Source organism: Entelurus aequoreus, linkage group LG04, assembly GCF_033978785.1.
Source record: "Entelurus aequoreus isolate RoL-2023_Sb linkage group LG04, RoL_Eaeq_v1.1, whole genome shotgun sequence".
Lineage (NCBI taxonomy): Eukaryota > Metazoa > Chordata > Actinopteri > Syngnathiformes > Syngnathidae > Entelurus > Entelurus aequoreus.
The window spans coordinates 42,398,818-42,423,728 of record NC_084734.1 but is presented as its reverse complement, the minus strand read 5'-3'; the positions used below and the strand labels follow the sequence as shown (position 1 = coordinate 42,423,728).

The window sequence follows — 24,911 nt, the reverse complement described above, 5'->3', positions numbered from 1 at the left end:
CCGTGATTGTAAACAATGTGCAGAAGTGAGGCGGTCCACAACCTGTGACGTCACGCTACTTCCGGTACAGGCAAGGCTTTTTATCAGCGACCAAAAGTTGCGAACTTTATCGTCGATGTTCTCTACTAAATCCTTTCAGCAAAAATATGGCAATATCGCGAAATGATCAAGTATGACACATAGAATGGACCTGTTATCCCCGTTTAAATAAGAAAATTTCATTTCAGTAGGCCTTTAACTGATTTTTTTTTTAACAGAAATGAGAATATTATCTTTGTAAAGGCAAATGTGATGATCTCATTGGTTGTGTTATTTGTTAAAGAATTTGATAAGTTTGAGGTTTGATGCAACAGCTTTCGTAGCCAGTCAGCACACAGTGCAGAGTAGCAGACTCATCGAGCTAGTATAGCACAAAGTCAGCAGTTATTGCTTCAATTCCACAGAGTTTGGGGAGTATATGCCTGTAATTATGTTATTTTATGTCAAATTTTTTCACTTTAAATTTCATTGAATACACATTTTTAACAGTTAAAAATTATCACAATGCTAATTTATGTAAGCCTGTCGATGGGATTGTCCATTATATGTTAGCATCAAGCTACCGGCACAAGTGCCAACTTTTTTACTGTGTTTCCAATGCTTGTTTGAGTTTATAAAATTTAACATGCTTCTTACATGTCTCTGCCCCTCGTGTGTACAGGACAACCCCTCCCTGTAGGCAGATCACACGCTGTGCAAAGGGCCCTGGATTTGTGTGGGGTCCCAATTTGCGTAAAGAATTGCACGTAAAATGTCAGTAGGGATGGGAAGTGATAAGATTTTTCCGGTTCCACGTTCGATTCCGCCTAACAATTCGGTTCCTTAACGGTTTTCTTATTGATTCTTATTTAGGGGGAAAAAAGAGGGGGAAAAAAGTGGATTAGCCTCAATTATGTTGAGTTTAGAGGTAACATGACCTTACAAAGCCACATACGTAGCATGGAAGAAAAGGTAATTTTTTGGAAATTACAAATGACTAACATTTATTAAAATGTGATATTAACTTATTACATGCAAAGTGAGATATGGCAAGCCTTTATTGGTTATAATTTTAATGATTGTGGCTTACGGTTTATGAAAATTGAATCGAATCGATTCGAATCGTGTGGTGCCCAAAAATTCACAGCCCCAGCAATTCACAGCCCCAGCAATTAACAGCGATAAACGAGGGACAACTGTGTTTTCAAATGAAAAATGTGAGTGTGCACTACTTTGCTTTATTTAGACTATATTTTACAACGTAAGTCTAAGTTTCTGACCATCGAAATATCACAGACGCATACAGAAAAAAGAATACACAACTTTAGTTAAAGTCCCTTTTATTTCAGAAGGCTGTTTTAATCAGTAACACGGCAAAAGTAAGTTCATCGTTACACCAAATTAGGATAGTTAAGGTACAGTTAAAATACAACTGATTGCGCATTCATTCTTTTAACAAATAATTCACTTTTTTTTTTTACTTAATTCATTCATTTGTCAGCAAGACACTTTTTTCCGGAAAGGAAACAAATTCTAAATATTCATATAAATGTTCGGAATTTAAAAATAATATATCACAGTGTTATTTTCTGGGAGGCTTAGGTACTGTAGGTAATGTGTCTGAATATAACCAAAGTTATCCTAAATGTTGCAGCATTTTAAACACTTTTTTTTTTTTTTACTTCTACTACTGCGCTGATTTAAAAGCTTTTTTGGCAAGAGGTACCAAACAATTTTTTGTAACAACTACAAGATGAAGTGCAAAGTATACATAACCTAAAGAAAAAGCACCTCACTGCTGCCCCCTATTGGTCATGTAGTGCAAATAGAAGGAAAAGTTTTGACACTGAAAGAGTCAGCGAAGCCACGACAAAACAGTCCAAATAGGAAAATACTGACAACAGCGATGTCACTGCACTTTTCACCAACAAACGACGACGGCCATGACGAGGTGTACAAATAATGGGCAATGTAGAATTGTCCTCCTTGGGACCAACTTCCTCTGCAGTGGACATTAAAATATTTTGTCAGAGCTACAATTTTCTTGTTATGCGAAACACAAATGTCCACTGCAGAGGACGCTGGTTCTCGAGAGGATGTATGAAAAGAACAGTCGACACGGGGGAAAAAAACTAAGCTAGATGGACATTTTTATGAAGCTACGCCGAGCCGATCATGTGACCACTGACCAATTACGAGACAAATCCGTTTTGCATTGATTTGCTCGTGTCTGACTGGCCGCCACTGCTTGAACGCAGGAGGAGGGAAAAAGTGTCCCTGGTGTACTCGTCATTCCTCACGCCATTTACCGGTTGTGCAAATGAACGCCATCTTGCACCGATTGTCTAAGAGTCTTTCAAGAATCACACCCTGCATGCGGGAGGCTAATCCCTCCAACTCAAGCTAGTCTACGGAGAGTTCTAATGGGCTACGTTCATGGGACAATGTTCCTGTATGGCATCAATTAATTACCAAAAACACTGTAATTGCAGTCAGGGTGTTGAGGGGATCTGGTTTGGTGGCTGCAGGATTAGGTCTCTGCTTTTTGCAGATGGCGTGGTCCTGATAGCTTCATCTGGCCAGGATCTTCAGCTCTCACTGCATCTGTTCGCAGTCGAGTGTGAGGCGACTGGGATGAGAATCAGCACCTCCAAGTCCGAGTCCATGGTTCTCGCCCGGAAAAGGGTGGAGTGCCATCTCCGGGTTGGGGAGGAGACCCTGCCCCAAGTGGAGGAGTTCAAGTACCTCTGAGTCTTGTTCACGAGTGAGGGAAAAGTGGATCGTGAGATCGACAGGCGGATCGGTGCGGCGTCTTCAGTAATGCGGACGCTCTATCGATCCGTTGTGGTGAAGAAGGAGCTGAGCCGGAAGGCAAAGCCCTCAATTTACTGGTCCATTTACGTTCCCATCCTCACCTATTGTCATGAGCTTTGGGTTATGACCGAAAGGACAAGATCACGGGTACAAGCGGCCGAAATGAGTTTCCTCCGCCCTATCTCCCTTAGAGATAGGGTGAGAAGCTCTGCCATCCGGGAGGAGCTCAAAGTAAAGCCGCTGCTCCTCCACATCGAGAGGAGCCAGATGAGGTGGTTCGGGCATCTGGTAAGGATGTCACCAGAACGCCTCCCTGGGGAGGTGTTAGGGCAAGTCCGACCGGTAGGAGGCCATGGGGAAGACCCAGGACACGTTGGGAAGACTATGTCTCCCGGCTGGCCTGGGAACGCCTCGGGATCCCCCGAGAAGAGCTGGACAAATTGGCTGGGGAGAGGAAAGTCTGAGCTTCCCTGCTTAGGCTGCTGCCCCCGCGACCCGACCTCGGATAAGCGGAAGAAGATGGATGGACTGTAATTGACATACCAGGCCAGCAGATGAAGAGTCTTTGGAATACCTTCTTATGGATTTTAGTGGGCTTAGAATTTGACCTATTAACAACTAAACCTTTTGCAATATCTAACAAATAAGAAGCATCGCAAACTACAAAAGTGCCCCGCCATTTTTGTTTTGGTCAGCAAAAAACCTATTTTAATGTTTCGGAACATTGTCGCGTAAACGTGTCCTTAGCTACCAAAGTCTGTGCTCTCGGCTTTGATTAGAAACAAACTAACCGGGAACATGATGAGGTGACGTTGACAATCAAAGCAAAAGCCACTAAAAGGTTTACGCCACGCTTGATTGGACCTCAGTCCAGCGTGTCTCGCTTGATTCCAGGTGGATGTCGGCGAGCGGCTACAGGTGCAAGTCCTCTTGCAGTAAAGGCTGAGACATCTCCCTGCTACTGTGCTTCAGCGAGGGCAGCTGTTTGAGCGTCACCTGCTGGACAAAGACTGCCAGGAAGCCCAGCACCAGCGCCACGCCCAGGAGGGTGCCCACCACGTGGGAGTAGGAGCGCGCTTCCTGTGTCCTGGAGGCGGCGCTGGGCATGGACGCCGTGGGCTCGGGTTGCAGAAGGTCCCGGACGTGCGCCAGGGAGCCGTTGTTGGGGCCGGGCTGGATGGATAGGATGTGGCACATGAGAGGGTAAAGGTCGACGGAGCGCATGGAGGTCTTGATGTAATCCTGGCGGAAGGCCGGGCCACGGGCCAGGAAAACGGGCTGCATGCTGCGCAGGGTGTTGTCGTAGCCGTGGTTACCCCCTGAGGAGAGACCAAAGAATATATTGAACATTACTTGAATAGGCATAAGTACATACAGTATATAATAATAATAATAATAATAATAATAATACCTGGGATTTATATAGCGCTTTTCTAAGTACCCAAAGTCGCTTTACATGTTAAAACCCATCATTCATTCACACCTGGTGGTGGTAAGCTACTTTCCTAGCCACAGCTGCCCTGGGGTAGACTGACGGAAGCGTATATATAGTATATAGTATCAAAGTGAGAACACACTTCTACCAGTTTTACAACAGTACATCTTTTCAAGGGAGAATACTAGAAATTAAGCTTGGATTTACTTTAGAGGAGTCAGTGTACAGCTGGCACACAAAGTGTCATTTCTATAGTAATCACTTGAGATTATGTGTATACATTGCATGAATGTTATATATTTTTATCATGTGGAGGTTGAGGTATTATTTAATTTTTTTTTTCAGTTGGTCAGATGTTTTTCTCAATATTTTTGTTTATATTTCTTCATGAATTACATGTAATTACACAGGGAAAATCACAAGAATGTGTTGCAACTTTCATTTTCTTCTGCAAATTTATTGTAACAAACCTCTAAAAAAACCCACTTTCTTGTGCATTGTTTAGGTATAACTTATACAAATTCAAGCATTTTAAAAAAGGCCTGTGAGATCTGATAAATTGATGTCAATGTTCAAAATAAAGCATATTTTGTTAGGATTGTTGAAATGCTATGCTTTTTGGGATTAAGGTTACAAAAACACTAAAAACACTGATTACGAATTCATAAAATCAGAAGGTGGGAAGGTGGGCAGCACGGTGGAACAGGAGTTAGTGCAGATCTGTGGTCTTAGCGACCACTATCTAACCTTCTGCACCCATAAAATAGCTAAACCTAAAGCCAATGGCCACATAACAGCCCAATCCAGATCCCTCAAAAAATACTCCAATGACAATTTCAATTTAAAATTAGATGAGTGGGACTGGTCCCCTGTGCTCGCGAGCAACCTGGTCGATGTTGCTTGGGATCGCTTCAAAACGGCGTTCCTAAAGATACTAAATGACATGGCTCCTGTGAAAACAGTCAGGATCAAAGCCCGCTCGGAACTATGGATGAATCCGGACCTATTAGCTGCCATAAAAGACAGAGACAGGAAATACTCTGAATACCAAAAATGTAAAACAGAAGTAGATAAACAACCCAATAATATCAACCTCAAATTACTCCTTTCAACTCTCAAAAAGCAATGCAATAAATTAAGAAATAAGTCAACCAACCTGACTAAATCCTTAAAAAAAATTACATTAAGACAAAATAGAGGAAAGCACAAATAAGCCACGTGAGCTCTGGAAAATTCTCAACAACCAGCTTCCTTGTTGCAGCCAGAAACTTAAAACAAGACTCACCAACATCAGCATCAAGGAGTGTGACTCCCTCATTACAGACAAAATGGAGGTAGCTAGCAGACTTAACATCTTTTTCACCAGCATAGCCGCAACTCTTGTCAACAAGCTGTCCCACCACTCTGGTCGCTTTGGTGTAGAACACATTAAAGCCTTCTACAGAAAGCTAAGAGTATCCAACGATGATTTCAAATTAGAAATGGTCACAGCTGATGAGGTGTTTAAAAAATTGAGCGCGCTCCACCCTAACAAGGCCACCGGCCTTGATAATATTCCCTCCAGATATCTCAGGGACTCTGCCTCCATCATTGCCCCGATCATCACGCACATAATAAACCTATCAATTACACAAGGCCAAGTACCAAAAGATTTTAAGATAGCAAGAGTAACTCCCCTCTTTAAAAAAGGAAGCAAATTGGAACGTGGCAACTACCGACCTGTTTCTATTCTCAGTTCCGTTTCGAAAGTAATGGAGAAAATAGTTTATGAACAGGTCGATAGTTACCTTGCCACTAATAAACTCATGTACAAATTCCAATCCGGCTTCAGAACTAACCACTCCACTGACACATGCCTTCTCTATCTGACCGACCACATCAAACATGAGGTGGACGTGGGCAAATACTGCAGCATGGTCATGCTGGACCTTCAGAAGGCCTTTGACACCGTTAACCACGCTATACTGTTGGATAAGCTCAGAGCAATCGGATTTAACAAAACCTCATGGAGCTGGATGCAATCTTACTTGGAGGGGAGGGAGCAGGTGGTAGAGGTGAACGGCACCGTGCCCCCCCCTCTCGGTGAGCTGTGGAGTCCCCCAAGGCAGTATATTGGGACCTTTACTGTTCCTAATATACATAAACGACATGTCATCGGCATGCGACTGTGAATTGTTTTTGTTTGCGGATGACTCTGCCCTGCTGGTATCCGGCAAGGACAAGTCACAGGTGGAGAAAATCCTCAGTGCTGAGCTCTGTAGAACTTGCACCTGGCTCGCTGACAACAAGCTATCCATACACTTGGGTAAAACAGAATCCATCCTGTTTGGGTCCCACATCAAACTTAAGAAAGTCAATGACTTCACCATAAAAGTAGGTGACATTGTTATCACCAGGAAAGATGAGGTCACCTACCTAGGTTCCATTCTAGAGGCTAACCTTTCCTGTGATAAAATGGCAACCAAGGTAATCAATAAGGTTAACCAACGAACGAGATTTATCTACAGAATTTCCTCTCTGGTCAACAAAAGCACCTTGAGGATTCTGGCGGGAACTCTCGTTCAACCCTTTTTCGATTACGCATGCACCTCCTGGTACCCTAGCACCTCCAAAACCCTCAAATCTAAACTCCAAACATCTCAGAACAAGCTAGTCAGGTTACTTCTAGACCTCCACCCCAGATCCCACCTCACTCCTACCCACTTCTCTAAAGTGGGCTGGCTCAAGGTGGAGGACAGAGTTAAACAACTTGCACTGAGCCTAGTCTATAAAATCCGCTACACCTCCCTGATACCGAAGTACATGTCAAACTACTTCCTTAACGTAAATGACCGCCATAACCACAACACCAGGGGGTGCTCCACTAACCACGTTAAACCCAGATTCCGAACTAACAAAGGTCTTAACTCATTCTCTTTCTATGCCACATCAATGTGGAATGCGCTCCAAAACAGGTATAAAAGAAAGGACATCTCTATCCACCTTCAAAACCGCAATAAAAGTTCACCTCCAGGCAGCTACAACCCTAAACTAACACCCTCCCCGGATTGCTAATAATCAAATGTAAACAATCAAATGCAGATACTTTTTCTTTTTCTTATGCCTTCTGATCTCTCTCTCTCTCTCTCTCTCTCTCTCTCTCTCTCTCTCTCTCTCTCTCTCTCTCTCTCTCTATGTCCACTACTTGATGTCCATATCCCCCCCTCCCCCTCCACACCCCTGATTGTAAATAATGTAAATAATTCAATGTGATTATCTTATGTGATGACTGTATTATGATGATAGTATATATGATAGTATATATCTGTATCATGAATCAATTTAAGTGGACCCCGACTTAAACAAGTTGAAAAACTTATTCGGGTGTTACCATTTAGTGGTCAATTGTACGGAATATGTACTTCACTGTGCAACCTACTAATAAAAGTCTCAACCAATCAATCAATGCATGTGCCTCACAATACGAAGGTCCTGAGTTCAATCCCGGGCGCGGGATCTTTCTGTGCGGAGTTTGCGTGTTCTTCCGTGACTGCGTGGGTTCCCTCCGGGTACTCCGGCTTCCTCCCACCTCCAAAGACATGCACCTGGGAATAGGTTGATTGGCAACACTAAATTGTCCCTAGTGTGTGAATGTGAGTGTGAATGTTGTCTGTCTATCTGTGTTGGCCCTGCGATGAGGTGGCGACTTGTCCAGGGTGTACCCCGCCTTCTGTCCAAATGCAGCTTAGATGGGCTCCAGCAACCCCCGCGACCCCGAAAGGGACAAGTGGTAGAAAATGGATTGATGGATGGAAATCAGAAGGTAATTTTGATGGGAAAAAAATAAACGTTAAAACATCGCAACTTTTTAGAAATTGCTGCATTTTAAGTACAAAAATAGGCTGCGTAATCCTGAAGGGACAGATTTGGTAAGTCGTTGCCCTACTGGGCCTTAAACCAAGTAGACTAACAACAAAAAGGTAAAATACATTTCTGGATGTGCACTTTTGAAATGCATGTAAAACTATAACTATGTGGTAGTATTTGTGGGTGTCTGGAATAAATGAATCGGATTTGAATTACTCCTTAAATAATGCTGCTTTTGAATTACCAATAAGAACCGGCGTACAGAATCTTATTGTATCTTATGAGCTACATAAATCTTGCCTGAAACTAATTATTCAAATTCATGTCCAAATGAGCTAACCAAAATATTAGAAACAGCTCTCAGCACATTGCAGTGCAGTTCATGTTGTACATGCTCATATGTATCCATGCAGAACTCCATAGCGAAAAATGTCACTTAAAGATTGTATGTGGGCTAATAAAAACAACGGTTAATATTTGCCTTTTTTGTGTAAACCACAATCAATCATCACTTTAGAAACTGTGTTTCTGGCCCAATAACAATACCATAATTTGCCTTATGACAATAAATTGAGGAGAAGGCGTCATACACTCCAGCTCTTTCTTTGTTCATTTCAACTGGGATTAAAAAAAACACCCTAGTGAAGCTGACTGATACAGAAATAGAACAGAGCAGCTTTTTTTTAACAAGGCGTAGAGACGTACGCATGAGCGGCGTGCTCCTGTTCTGCACGATGGTCCATCCCTCGCGAGCCTCCAAGAGGATGGGCATGATCCTGATGTTGTGGCGGTAGTGAAGGCGCTTGGGAATGTCCTCCTTCCGGTGCACCGCCATGTAGGGGTTAGCATCCGCCAGCTTGTTGTACACCTCGTCCAGCTTCCCTGCAAGGCATAATGTGATGTCGCTGGGGTCAGCAGTCGTGTCCTTTAAATTAACCCAACAACCTTACTGATTTGAACGGTCAGAAATGTCCAGTTTTAACGACCTAAAAAAAACAAGAAATATAATAACTCAAGATGGCAGAGTTATTATCATTAGACAAATGCTAAATAACGTTACACTAGATTGTGGTCATGTTTTTAAACCAATCTTGCTTAAACTTTACAAACGTGTGCTTGTCAATTTCCTTGTCAAAGGTGTGTACTAAATTTAGTGGTGGTTGGACTAAACACCCTAAAGCTACAGCGGCCATTTCTAGAGCACGTGACACATTTCAAGTCGATCCCGTATGGGGGTAAGACTTTGAGGTTTAATAACAGTGCCACCATTTGGTGTGACAAATAATAGTACAAAGAACAGAAGGAATGCATGTTTTGTTTAAGCAAATACATTAACTCTCTTTTTTTCTTTCTTTTTTCTTGTTTTTTTCTTGTTTTTTTGATTTTTCTTTCATTTTTATTTTCGTTTTTCTTTTTCTTTTCTTTTTTATTGAGACAAAAATGATTAATGTATTTAATATTTGTTTGCTTACTATGGTATATTATTTTATTTATTATTTATTTGTTCACTGTTCTGTTACAGAGAACAAGGAAATGGGATAAAATTGCTATGGTATGAAAAGGGGTAGGATTAAATAAGCTCTGCTTCTTCCTACTCCTTTTCGGACGTGCTGTAACAAAACAACTGGAAATGTATGATGAATTACATTGTATCGTATGCATGTTAAAAAAAAACTGAAACTGAACTGAACTACTTCCATTCATCCTTTTTTCTACCGCTTGTCCCTTACACTGGGGTGCTGGAGCCTATCTCAGCTGGACTTTTTTTTTAAAACTGAAAGAATAAACAAACATTTTTGCGCTGATATTTTCTTGTTAGTAATCTGCTCCAAGACTGAAGACTGACTTGTACAAAAGCAGATATAGGTAGTAACACGCTACATTTACTCAGTTACATTCACTTAAGTAACTTTTTGGATAAAATGTACTTGTCAGAGGAGTTTTAATGCAACATACTTATTTGAGTATTTTTGTGAAGAAGAAGAAACACTACTTTTCCTCAGTTAAATTGAGTTTCAATATGATCGCTACTTTTATTTACATCATTATATGTATTTATAACCGATTGTTTACTGCTTGTAAGTACGCATTCTCAGCTCATTGGAGCGACTTCTATCACATGACTCTGTTTCAACAATCCTACGACAGCACTCGTGACATGTTGACCGTTCAAATCAATAAGGTTGTTGGATTAATTTAAAGGACATGACTGCTGACCCCAGCCTACTCAGTGGTTAGAGTGTTCACCCTGAGATCGGTAGGTTGTGAGTTCAAACCCCGGCCGAGTCATACCAAAGACTATAAAAATGGGACCCATTACCTCCCTGCTTGGGACTCAATCAAGGGTTGGAATTGGGGGTTAAATCACCAAAAATGATTATAGGGCGCGGCCGCCGCTGCTGCCCATTGCTGCTGCCCATTGCTCCCAGGGGGTGAACAAGGGGATGGGTCAAATGCAGAGGACAAATTTCACCACACCTAGTATGTGTGTGACAAACGTTGGTACTTTAACTTTTAACTTAACTTTTCACCAATGAAATGGAGCCTGGCAGTCACATGACTTCACTCAAACCACACACTGTAAAAGGTGACATGACGTCAGAGAAGACAGCGCAACTCTTCAATGTTTTCTTACAAACTATGAAAAACAACATTTATATTATGCACTGTCATCTGTGTCAGTAGAAATGTTCACAATTCAGCCTATAAGAATTCCACTTCCGACTATAGAAAACATGTTGCGTTAAGTCATAGATGTTTTTCATGTTTTAGCTGCGTATTAGCTAGCCTATTATAACGTCGTAAGTGAATGTAAAATGTGCATATTTTGCAGCACATACTGTAGTAGTTACTCTCCATCTCTTTTAAACACACACACACTAACACACACACTCACATTCTTGTATTTGTTACCTTCTTGAGACCTCCGAAAAATGCCTACCTCTTGAGGACCACCCTTTCTAGATATATAAAGATTTGTATTTACAACATTAATAATATATACACACCATGCAAATATAAAAAAGGAAAGGCTTGCTAATTTTTTTTTTGTAATTGGTTTTTAATTATTATTTACTTCAAGTTATTACAGTATGTCTCTAAATATTTGTTTGAATTTTTTTTATTAATTCTGGCCAAAGGGGGCACATTTCAATTTCTTACACACACTTGTTATTACATATGTTGGCCAGAGAGGGAGCAATTCAAATGTTTACACACTCTTCTTATTTCATATGTTGACCAGAGGGGGCGCACTTTTCAAACCGCCACACAGTCACTCCTTTTTAGGACCACCCTAATTTTGATAGATTTCACCTCCAGGGGTGCAAATGAGACATTCTCTATTAGATGCAATGGTTTTCCGTATTGGGACCATGATTTATGTCCTGACTTGTTCACCGGTCCTCATATGGAAGGTACTTTTCCTTGTTGATGTCTCAAGAAGGGTAGAAATACAAGAACACACACACACCCTATGGTTGCAGTGTAAGTATTATTAAAAACACCTACTCAATAAATCAGAAGTTACTCACCAGTTACTAAGTAATTGAGTAGTTTTTTTTAATTACTTTTTCTTACTTAAGTAATTATTTGGATGACTACACCAACATTTTAAGATTAAACACATTTTATAGAAAGTGATTATTGTTTTAAATGCAGAAAAATGTGAAATACATATAAATGGTCAAAGAAATGGGTGACATCAATGTTATCTTTAGTAAAGACTCTTGTTGGCGAAGACAACGATAAGCGGAGAGGGATGCACACAGGCAAAAGCCACGCGAATGCCACTTTTGTACTTTGCTACGATTTTTTTCTGGAATTCTGTAGTGTTCCTCGCCTTTTTTATGGCAATTTCCTTTGACATGTAATTTTATTGTTTATTTCTTCAATTGTATTTGTATTTTTTCAATAAAAAAAAGGACTCAGTGACCAACGCGTGAGATTATTTGCTTGGGTACTAAATTCCGCGTAACGGATTACAGTAGCTTGCTATGTGCAATGTTTGGCCGTACAAGAACCGAGTTGGTGTACAAAAACCAGGGCAATATTGTCGAAAATGTTCATAAAAAAACGCATCATCAAAAAAGGGGGTGTACAAAAACTGAGGAACTACTGTACATGAAGTGTTATTGTTACCTTCCCTGGGCAGTATTCCCACCACAGGACTCTTGTCCACCCACGTGTACAGGTCTCGGCTCACATACTCGTCCAGTTCTATGATCTTGTCGGCGAAAAGTTGCGTCATGCCGTGATCGCTCGTCACGATCAAGTTGACCTTCTCATAAAGCCCCGCCTTCTTCATCTCGTTCCTCAGGAAGCCCAGCTTTTCGTCCACGTCGGCGATGACGGCGTCCATGAGGGAACTCTCAGGTCCAAATTCGTGTCCACTCTCATCCGGCTCCTCCCAGTACAGAACCCCAAAATCCACCGCCTCCTCTTCCGGAGCCGAGAACCACTGGATGATGCGTTCCACACGCGTCTCGAAGGGAACGGAAACGTTGTACGGAAGGTAGCGTGTTGGGAACGTCTCATGGATCTTCACGTCAGATCCGGGCCACATGGCGGCGCCGCTCCGTCCTCCAGATTTTTGGACAGTGACCCAGAGGGGCACGGCCTGCTCCCACCACAAGGGGTCATACATGCTGTCCATGTCCATGGAGAAGGAGCGATTGAGGACCGGGTCGTACATATCGTTGCCCACGATGCCGTGCGTCTCGGCGTAGAGGCCTGTCACCAGGCTGTAGTGGTTGGGGAGCGTCTTGGTGATGTACACATTCTCCACCTGCTCCACTGTCACGCCTTCCTGCATTAGTAGGTGGAAGTTTGGTGTGGGGACACGGTCCACGTAGTCCCAGCGAAAGCCGTCAAAGGACACCAGGAGCAGTTTGGCACGCTCTGCTGGGCGGTGGAGAGAAACCAGAGGTGGCAGGAGGGCGCACAGAAGGAGCAGAGAAACTCCATGGAGCATCATCATGTGCAGAGAGCAAGCTGCAAACAAGAAGGTAGGAAGTCAACATTTAATGTATACAATTTACTGTAATAAATACGGTAATACCACATTTTATCTCCTGGAAAAAGCTTCTGTTTACACTGCAAGCAGCGGCATGTTGTTCAGGGGGTTCAACCTCTGGAAAAGATGTGCTGCTGGGTCGGTAAGACAAGTCACACGCATGGTTAACTGTTGCATGCATGGAATTCCTTGAATATCAACTGCTAGCATACAACAGCTGTTGTTGTGCGCTGTTGGTACTCACACTAAAAACAGGCAAAATGGTGAGCCTGTGGTGTCAATAGTCACCATCCTGATTAACTCGAAAGTGTAGGGACTAGTGTTGTCCTGATACCGATATTTTGGTACCGTTAAAATTATTTCGATACTTTTCTAAATAAAGGGCATCACAAAAAATTGCATTATTGGCTTAATTTTAACAAAAAATCTTAGGGTACATTAAAAATATGTTTCTTATTGCAAGTTTGTCCTTAAATAAAATAGTGAACATTCAAGACAACGTGTCTTTTAGTAGTAAGTAAACAAACAAAGCCTCCTAATTTAGTCTGCTGACATATGCAGTAACATATTGTGTAATTTTCCATTCTATTATTTAGTCAACATTATTAAGGACAAGTGGTAGAAAATGTATTAGTAATCTACTTGTTAATTTACTGTTAATATCTGCTTACTTTCTCTTTTAACATGTTCTATCTACACTTCTGTTAAAATGTAATAATCACTTATTCTTCTGTTGTTTGATACTTTACATTAGTTTTGAATGATACCACAAATTTGGGTATCAATCCGATACCAAGTCGTTACAGGATCATACTTTGGTCATATTCAAAGTCCTTGTGTCCATGGACATATTTTCTGAGTTTATAAACATAATATACATTTAAAAAAAACGAAAGAAGATGTGATTCCAAAAAATATTTATGTAATCATAGTAGTATCGACGAGATACGCTACTGTACTTGGTATCATTACAGTGGATGTTAGGTGTAGATCCAGCAATGGCGTTTGTTTTACATTTTGACGCCGGTGAGCTACGGTGTGTAGTGAAGCATGTTTAGCTATTCGTCGTCCTGTAGGGATGATACTTGTACGAGGCGAGGATTAGTGATTTAGAAGTAGCTACAACACTGCAGACTGCGGCTGGACTTTAGCCGCTAGCCAGCAAGCCATGTCTTAAAGCACCTCTTCCGGTGGGCGTTTCAGTGTTATAACTTCACCTTTATCGTTAGTTTTTAAGCCAAAATGCGTCCGTTCTCCTTTTCCTGTTTACACACTGTGTCTGCTTGTAAGTATTCTGTGATTGTGCACTGCCAAACATGCTCGTCTGCTCAAAAACTAGCAATGACACGACGGGGGTGGGCGGACCGGTACTTTTCAGAGGCGATATAGTACTAAATAGATTCATTAGTATCGCGGTACTGTACTAATACCAGTATACCGTACAACCCTAGTAGGGACTAACTTAAAATAATGGCAACTGAGGAGCAACCTGTAGCAGTGTAGGTGTTTTATTTGAATCCATTTTAAAGTACATGGATATCTTGGGTTTTGTATGCCCCACTTTTCGTATGATTTGGTTTTCAAAAACAACAAAAATGTCTAAAAACTCTGTTCAAGAAGTTTTCATACACCGTCTCCTTTAACAACTTAGTCTGTCAGCCCAATTTATTGAATAAGATTGCAAAAGAATCCGCCATGGGGCCAAAGAAAGTTGCGAGTGAAAGCATGTTTGAGCAAGTGCTCTCCCCTCATCACTGTCTTCGCCTACAAGACTCTTCAAAAAAGATAAGTGTTTTAATTCCTTATTCATATGCATTTCACATAGTTTCATGCATGTTAACTATAACTACAACCTCCGCCAGGAGGTTACAGTATGTAATCATTAGGGATGGGAAACTTATAACAACTCATGATTGATTTTGATTCATATTTTTGGGTTGACGATTCGTTTCAGAATCGATTCTCCATTCAAGCCGATTCTTGCAATAAAACTATTTTGGTGTATATGAATTATAATGAAACCATTTCAAAACAGGTTACAGGTTACAAAAGCTCATCTTTTGAAAAACAATCTTAGGATGTATATGTACAGTAAGCGTGGATGTGGCCTAAAAATCGATTCTTGAACATTTTGAATTGATTCAGAAATGTAACAACAAAGAATTGTAATTCAAATGTGTGATTTTTACGGCACCCTTAGTAATCCTCGGTTTGTCCGTCAGTTAGTTGGTTAGTTAGCGAAATAACTCCAAATGTGTGGAATTTCATTAATCTTTCAGAAAAGGAACAACTGATTAGATTTCGGGCCTGATCTGAATCATTTCTACGACGTTACCTTACGTTTAAGTTACGAGCTTCCTTGTGGTTTAGTGGTCTATATACAAATAACTGAAAAAGACACAAGCAGATTTTTAACTAACTTTTAGGAAATGTCCAAAATGGATAAAACACAAGCGACTACATTTTGGAGCTGATTCAGATTATTGTCTGGATTTAGGAAGTTTTTACTTTTGGGGCGTGGCAGATGTCTGCACTCTCCGAGTGCTTTTTTAGGTCTCTATTAAAAGTGTTTTGTGTTCATATTTTTAGGCGTCTGGAACGGACTGAGTTATTTCTAATAGGAACATTTGCTTTAGTTTTCATACAATTTGGTTTTCATCTGAATTTTAAAGGGAAACAACCCTTTTTGGAGAATTTTTGCTATTGTGTGTTTTCAACTGTAAAATACGCATCGTACTAGACATCTAACAATGCATCTAATGGTAGTTATCTATTTTGCCCATAAAGCCCTCTAAAAAAAACATCCAAAAACCGACAAAAATACTCCATCTACATGTCGTGAACGGCATATTAGCCAAGTAATAGCGACATTGGTATTATATGCGCTAACACAAAGGAACTATTTTTAGCGGCGCAGTGACCACAGAGAGGTAACTAGCTTATGCAGTTATTGAGATATACTGAGCCTGAAAGCTGGTGAAGGTTAATTCTCAATTATAAATCATGCCTCACACTTCTATAGTAAAAGGTTATGGCCATAAACCGAGAGATTGGTCAACTTTGACATCCATTTTATACCTGGAGATGGCAAGAAAGACACAAAACGACGCTCATTTGCTCCCACCTTTTTTTCTTTTTTACCTGATTTGGGATTGTGGTATAATTCATCATCTAATCGGGGAAAAATATGAATTCCATCAGTTGGCCTCCCACTGAGAGCGGACATTGTACAGTAAATGATTGTTTTATTATGTTTGTACAAAACCCAAAACCAAGTTGGCACGTTGTGTAATTCGTAAATAAGAACAGAATACAATGATTTGCAAACCCTTTTCAACTTATATTAAATTGAATACTCTGCAAAGACAATATATTTAATGTTTGAACTGAGAAACTTTATTTTTTTGGGCAAATAATCATTAACTTAGAATTTAATGGCAGCAACACATTGCAAAAAAGTTGGCATTTTTACCACTGTGTTACATGGCCTTTCCTTTTAACAACAATCCGTAAACGTTTGGGAACTGAGGAGACCAATTTTTGAAGCTTTTCAGGTGGAATTATTTCCCATTCTTGCTTGATGTACAGCTTAAGTTGTTCAACAGTCCGTTGTGGTATTTTAGGCTTCATATTGCGCCACACATTTTCAATGGGAGACAGGTCTGGACTACATGCAGGCCAGTCTAGTACCCATACTCTTTTACTATGAAACCACGCTGTTGTAACACGTGGCTTGGCATTGTCTTGCTGAAATAAGCAGGGGCGTCCATGATGACGTAACTTGGATGGCAACATATGTTGCTCCAAAACTTGTATGTACCTTTCAGCATTAATGGTGCCTTCACAGATGTGTAAGTTACCCATGCCTTGGCCACAAATACACCCCCATACCATCACAGATGCTGGCTTTTCAACTTTGCGCCTATAACAATCCGGATGGTTCTTTTCCTCTTTGGTACGGAAGACACGTTGTCCACAGTTTCCAAAAACTATTTGAAATGTGGACTTGTCAGACCGCAGACCGCACTTTTCCACTTTGCATCAGTCCATCTTAGATGAGCGAAGCCGGCGGCGTTCATGGGTGTTGTTGATAAATGGCTTTCGCTTTGCATAGTAGAGTTTTAACTTACACTTACAGATGTAGCGACCAACTGTAGTTACTGACAGTGGTTTTCTGAAGTGTTCCTGAGCCCATGTGGTGATATCCTTTACACCAGGGGTGTCCAAACTTTTTCCACTGAGGGCCGCACACGGAAAAATTAAAGCCTGCGGGGGCCATTTTGATAGTTTTCATTTTCAAATCATAACAAAATATATGGATTTTGGTGGGTTTTTTACCTTTTTTACCTCTCTACAGTATATCAACTTTAGGTTGATAAAAAATTTTAAAAAACAAAAAGGTTTTTATGCCTTTTCTGTCAAGACAACTTTGTTTTTTATAATAAAACTGAAATATGCAGTATTTCCCCCACTGCCCAAAACATTCAGAAAGCAATGTTTGATGTGAAGAATTTAGAGCCTTAAAAACATCAATAATGCAAGACACCATTGATATTAATTCATTGTTATTTTTGAGTAATCACAGTGAAAAGATAAATAAAATCCCATTAAATATATTTAGGATACAAAAGGTGCCCCACTCAAAGTGATACATTTGTATTAGTTTTTTTAAACTTTCAACACTTACGTTACAAGATCAACTTCAGATATATCTGTCAATTTTACATTTGAACTATTATTTTGTTTGTTTTATGCTCTTTTGTCAAAGAAAACAATGTTTTTGTATGGCAACCACACAATATATGCAATATTTTCCACATAAAACATTTTAAAGTGAAATATTTGAAATAATTGGAGCTTTGAATAGGTCAATAATTCATTATAACATTGATGTTTTGTTTTTTTAAGCAATGGCAAAAAAAGACAAAGATAGACAAAAGAAAAAAAGCAGCCTGCATGGCAGCTTTGTGTCAACATAGCAACTTTTTGTAGTTAGATTTCACCTCATTCCACTTTTTGTAATGTTTATTTTTTATTTTTGCGATAGCATTTCCAGAATGTGTGGCGGGCCAGTAAACAATTAGCTGCGGGCCGCAAATGGCCCCCGGGCCGCACTTTGGACACCCCTGCTTTACACACTGATGTCGTTTTTTGATGCAGTGCCGCCTGAAGGATTGAAAGTCTGTAATATTATCGCCTACTTTTGATGATATTATGGACCGTAAATGGTGAAATCCCTAAATTCCTTGCAATAGCTGGTTGAGAAATGTTGTTTTTAAACTGTATAACAATTTGCTCACGCATTTGTTCACAAAGTGGTGACCCTCGCCCCATCCTTATTTGTGAATGACTGAGTATTTCATGGAAGTTGCTTTTATACCCAATCATGGCACCCACCTGTTCCCAATTAGCCTGTTCACCTGTGGCATGTTCCAAATAAGTGTTTGATGAGCATTCCTCAACTTTCTCAGTCTTTTTTGCCACTTGTGCCAGCTATTGTGAAACCTGTTGCAGGCATCAAATTCCAAATGACCTAATATTTGCAAAAAATAAAGTTTTCCAGTTCAAACGTTAAGTATCTTGTCTTTGCAGTCTATTCAATTGAATATACTGTAGGTTGAAAGGGATTTGCAAATCATTGTATTTTGTTTTTATTTACGATTTAATTTACACAATGTGACAACTTCACTGGTTTTGGGGTTTGTAATATGTATATCTTGTTTAACACTTAGCAAAACTTCTACATGATGCTTAGAGTTTCACTAGAGCTGGATCTGCTTATTACAAAGCTTCTAAAACTTGTAGCTCATCCTCCTTATATTTATGCTCAAAAATGGAAAGTTGTGGATCATCATTTGTCCCAAAGTAGTCGTTATTGTCTCTCGCAAAGTCTGCCATGATTAGTAGTAATTGTTGTTGTAGGAAATGGCTAACATTGTGATATGCTCTGCCGCGGTAATGCTTGAAATGACCAAAATACGGTAAATCTTACATGTTATTATGAGTGTGCCTGCTACATACACACAGCATGTATATCAAATGTTGATTGAAGCTTTTGTATGTTTTTTAGAGCGCTTTATCCTCACCACCATGGCCGCAAATCAAATAAGTTTGTTCCAGGTACTGGAGGACTATAGAGGAAAAGGAATGGCAGGACGACACAAGAAGCTAACTGCTAAAGCTTCAATGTAAAGTTGGGGTGATAGATCCAGATGTTGATACTATTGATACCTAGTATAGCATCCGTATAGAAACCATACTAAAATGATTAGACAGTTATTTTTATTTGTCTTGTTCTCATTACTTTTTTGGTGGCTTTGTTATCGTTTACAAACTCAGGGAGTAAGTCTGTGAATACAGGAAAGCTTTGAGCACAAAACACAAATTATTTCAACGGGAGCAAATAGTTTTATTTGCTTTCGTTTAGTACTTGTGCACTCGCCAATGTATTCTGTTAAAAATAGTGTAAGGAGCATTCATTACCACACAGTTAAGTTGTCATCCACTTTACAACAAGAGTAGAATTTATAAATTTCATAAAATAAGTTTTATAAACATGTGTTATATTCAAAAATCGGATCATATCTGAGGCCAAAAAAATCGAATTCAGATCGAGGTCAAAAATTATGTCCGGACATCCCTATAGTTTTAATGATGTGTGTAGTTTTGCGCAAAAAACAACTACTGAACAATTTATTTCACATGAATGAGTTTTTGTACCAAAAATGCATTAAATTAAATTCAACATTGATTTTTAAAAAATCTAAAAATCGTTTTACATAGATAAAAAAGAGTGAAAAAAAGTTGTAATGATGGGGGTCCACAACATCTTTAATAATATATCAAAATAACCATCTAACATTAACAACGTTTAACTTATTTTTACACTTGAACCACCAATATTGAATTGAATTAGTATAGTTTTTCAGTATATCAGACATTTGATATAAAACGGCAATCCACCTAATTTGCAGCGGCACACCTTTTATCCTCAGGTTTTTTTAGCTTAAATTAAAAAAGTGATACATTGTGGTGATAACACATAAAGCTCATATTCTGCCTGTGCAAAGAGATGCTAAAGGAAGGGCTAAAAATAGCTATATGTGGCTATCATTAGTGCTTGTGCAAAAAAACTACTATTTAACAATTGATTTCACATGAATGAGTTTCTGTACAAAACATGCACTAAATTAAATTCAACATTGATTAAAAAAGTCCAAAAATCGTTTTACATAGATAAAAAAAAGAATTGGAAAAAAAGTTGTAATGATGGGGGGCCACAAAATGTTTAATAATATACAAAAATAACCAATGGCGTCAAACGTACAGCCCGAGGGCCGGATCAGGCCCGCGATCAGGTTTTATCCGGCCCGCAGGATGAGTTTGCTAAGTATAAAAATGAACCTGAAATGTTTTTAAGGAAAGAAGCAGCTGTTCTAAATGTGTCCACTGGATGTCGCAACAGCAATTATTTGTATCGTTGAAGATTATGCTACATATGTACAAAAAAAACCACATGATGTTAGTACATCAGTCGAGGAAAATGATCAAACTACATAAATAACATACTGTAACTTGATTTTAATATCTTTTTTTTTTACTTGATAGATTGAAAATTAACACCAATGAGTTGACTGATGAACATTATCACATCATTTATTCAGAAAATATAAATAACGACAAATAAAGTATATGTACTATTAACCACAACAGGTAACTGTAAAAAAACAAAACAAAAAAACAACAGCATTATGATTTGAACATTTTCAGAATGTGCTTGTACTATTTTTAAACAAAGAAAACAATCTGAAGTTGTCTTTATTTTTCAGTTATCGTGCGGTGATTTTACCACTTTGGAGTAGATTTTTCTCCATGTGGCCCCCGATCTTAAAATGAGTTTGACACCCCTGATCTAACATTAACAACGTTTAACTTATTTTTACACTTGAACCACCCATATTGAACTGAATTAATATACTTTTCCCAGTATATCAGACAATTAATATAAAACGGCCATTTACCTATCTTGCCGGATTCGCTAAAGTTGAACAGGAACGTCTACCTGCAGCTTGCAGCGGCACACCTTTTATCCTCAGGTGTTTTTTAGCTTCAAATATGCCATGGCACCATTACACTACTTTAATTTATTTCCTGCCGCGCACACACGGTCACGGTATGAGTGTGCACACACATCGATCCGACAGAGAGAACTCATTCTATCAGGACAACAACGCAAAGGTTAGTTAGCAACATTCACGTTAGATGAACGGCACGTCATCGATGACGGTGATGTAATCGACAATGACAACAAATGCATCGACGCAAAGGACAACACACACATGCGCAATTTCTTGCTGGTGACAATTGCATATCTGTGCACGGTGTGCAGCCTGCAACACAAGCCAGCTGTGCATGCAAAGGAGAAAATGCTGTAGGCTTGTTGCAAAAAAAAACACAGAATCGCCGAGCTTACCTTCGCTATATCGGATCCCGCACTGGGCTGGACTGTGTATCTGCGCACTGAGATAAACAGCCTCAACTCTGCCGACAGACGGAAGGAAGTCCCGCCTTCCAGCCGCTTTCTCTTATTTGCCTCTTTTTTTTGTGCGCAAACCAGATGACAGCGACAATGCAGCCGGGCGGCCCCTGCAAGTGACTTCATGCATTTGGATGAACAAAAAGCGTCCTCAAATGCACCGTGATGGACAATGACGTCATTACAGCATCAGGGGGTAGAGGAGGTGCATCGCAGTGTCTTATTTTGAATATTATTAATTCTCGATTGTTTGTAAATGTTGCAGTTTATAAATAAAGGTTTATAAAATTTAAAAAAAAGAAAAAAAAAATACAGCCATAACAGTAAGAACACTTATTGAATGATAGATGTGTTATAGTCCTGAAGATATTAAGTACAACCTGTAAATAGTCAATATTGAATTTCAAAAATATATAAAGGCTATCCCTCAAAATATTCTAAATAAAGCATATCATCTTTTTCAGAAAAAAATTAAAAATACATAAAATAAAGGTGCATCGCAGTTTTTAAGGGAAACAACTTTGCTAGCAGTCTTTTTACTCCTTAGAGGTGAAACGTCACACTAAACCCCCAGGGAGGGAAAGTAACATTGTAACAATATTTTCACAGTTTATCGTTTTAAAGTGAATAGTTGAAAATGTAACACTCGTCGGTGATGTCATTCTTGTGTCAGTGTGTCAACTTTCCCATTGCAGTACTGTAAGCGTCCACAAGATGTCCCTCAAATCCTGTCTCAGTGTGGCATGGCGGATTAAAAAAAGTGATGCATTGTGGTGATGATAACACATAAAGCTCATATTATGCCCGTGCAAAGAGATGCTAAAAGGGGGGCTAAAAATAGCTAAATGTGGCTATCATTAGCGCTGACTGCCTAGTTTTGAAGCTCACTGTCTTTCAGGCCTAACATATAAAGTTGGCTTAGTTCAGGGGTGTCAAACTCATTTTAGCTCAGGGGCCAGCATGGAGGAAAATATGTGCACACGCGGGCCGGACTATTAAAATCATGGCATTGAAACTGAAAAATAAAGACAACTTGAGAGTGTTTTCTTTGTCTTACTTTGGCCAAAAATAGTACAAACACATTCTGAAAATATAACAATAAAAATGTAGGAAAAAAATACTGGCATCTATGAAGGAAAAAAGAAAGTGAATAAATGTTTATAACTGAATACATTTAGGTAGGTAGGTAGGTCTTTATTGTCATTGCACAAGTACAACGAAACTTTGTTTTCAGCACAAACCCGTTCAAGATTAGACAAACAAACAGTGTACAGGGTTACAGAACAGGAACGCTGATGGGTCGCCACAAGGCGCCCCGTAAAAGATGGGAAAAAGGTCAACGCTGGGGAAGGATGAGTAAAAAAATACAATCTAGACTGGGCTCCTAAGGGGGCACAGTCTGGAGTGGGAAAAAACCTCCATAGCAAAGCACATATACATATTACAACATACATCTCGAGATATCTAGCAACAGAGGGGAGGGAGTGGGGGCCACGGCGACAGGCTGCAGCTCTTCAGGCGCTGCCCAGCCGTCCATCTCCCCTAAGGGATTCACGTCAAGGGCGTTGGATTGAGGATAGGGTATGTGTGTGTGGCGTATATTTTTGTGGATGCATGCATGTGTGCGTGTAAGCCTGCCGCGTGTCTCTGTTTCGCGGCCTTGGTGTTGTGCAGTCGCTAGTCAGCCCAAAGTCAACAACAACAGGTGTGTGTCCATGAGAGACATTTACATACAGTATGCATAGAAAATTGTTTTCTTTTGTATTATTTTTTTAATGAATTAAGTAAAGTTTATGGCAACCTTTTTCCAAAACACAATATAGAATGTGAGATTTAACAGGATAATGCATACATTTACCATTTGTTTTCAAAACGCTTACAAAAAAGTGGGACCCCAAAAATTTACTGTTGGACCCCATTTTTGAGAATTCCTAGCGCCAACACTGATGGAGTATTGGTGCGTGCAAAACATTTGATAAAAACTGCTAGACTTTATATACTTCTGCACTTTAAATGAAGCTGCTAAAATACAGTAACTTGACCGCCCATTGATTTGTAACTCACATACCTTCTATGTATTGTACTTTTATTATAAATTGTTTGTCATTATGAAATTGTATTATTGTTGTGTATTTTCAATCCTGTGTAATTTTATTGTGGATGTTAGATACACCATAAAAGGACTACAGATGAAAATTTGCATGGTGCTAAATCTGTTGCAGCCGTCTTTTTAATGTAACTGCACATTATCCTTCAAATAAACAAATACAAACAAACAATAACACTGACATGAGAGAAGCGAGATACACGCTGGTAAATGCAGCTTACAGTAAAGGACCCATAGCCTCCAGATGACAAAAAAATTCACTAACAAGTTCTCTTTGTGTATATTTTGCTCCTAAAAATGAATCTGGCAGGCATTTCCCATAATATCGTTTACTGTTTGAGTAATGGGCAGATACCTAACTGTACTTAGAGTGCGCCTTTCCATCGCCAGACTCAATATGCTCCTCTTGGTGTGACGTATTGCATAGATAGTGTGGATAAAGGCATGTAAAGCTATTATTTTGATCACTTAATTGATTACTTCAAAATTGGTATGGTTAGCATGATGAGCAAAACCGAAAAAAAATAATCCACATTGCTCCTCCAACTCCTCTTCCATACATACCACAGCCTTTGTTTCCCTGTGCACTCTCAGCATTGTTTTAAGCATCTTGAAGAAAACAAATCAGTGGAAGAGGATGCACAATAGAACACTGGCGGCTTATTTTCTTTTTCTCCTGTTTTTGAGTGCTATTTTAGTTTATGCTCTTCTTTCTCTTTTTTTCTGCAGGTTTTGACTCAGTCTTTCTCCCCTCAAGGGTGCTCCTGATTTTTGGGATCTGCATTTGGCTTTTGCATGTTTCCTTCCAAACTCTGACCAAAACCCTTTTTCTTCAAAGTCAGAATCATTAAATTGACGGCTGAAATATACACTCCTCTTACTTGGTCTGTCCCATTTAGTGCGAGTCAATTTGAGTGGAAAGGTCCATACTTACCTAATATTCCCATCGTTTGGAAATGTATGCAGGCTGACCCCTTATTTAGTTGTATTGTTACAACCTGGAGCAATCTGGCAGACGTTTGTTAAAATTCCTTCACATTCGCAGTGAAAATAACATGATTCTGGATGAAGATGCTACCATAACACAAACTAAGCAATAGGAACTTGCCTCCTGTCTTGTGCAGGCTGATGCAGGCCCCGC

The 24,911-nt window shown here is 39.7% G+C and overlaps 1 protein-coding gene across 2 annotated transcripts; it reads right to left on the bottom strand.

The window, feature by feature from the left end:
- Nucleotides 1-1,356: 1,356 nt before the first annotated feature.
- Nucleotides 1,357-21,775, bottom strand: enpp5 (ectonucleotide pyrophosphatase/phosphodiesterase 5). 2 transcript variants are annotated; one of them, XM_062044928.1, is made up of 4 exons: nucleotides 21,601-21,775; nucleotides 12,254-13,105; nucleotides 8,819-8,995; nucleotides 1,357-4,151 (listed from the first exon to the last, which is right to left on the bottom strand). In XM_062044928.1, exons 2-4 carry the CDS (start codon nucleotides 13,089-13,091, stop codon nucleotides 3,745-3,747), a joined length of 1,422 nt encoding a protein of 473 aa, XP_061900912.1. In that variant the 5' UTR covers nucleotides 13,092-13,105; nucleotides 21,601-21,775; the 3' UTR covers nucleotides 1,357-3,744. The 2 variants fall into 2 exon arrangements, with proteins under 2 accessions (XP_061900912.1, XP_061900913.1); XM_062044929.1 differs by lacking the exon at nucleotides 21,601-21,775 and adding an exon at nucleotides 13,176-13,195.
- Nucleotides 21,776-24,911: the final 3,136 nt, after the last annotated feature.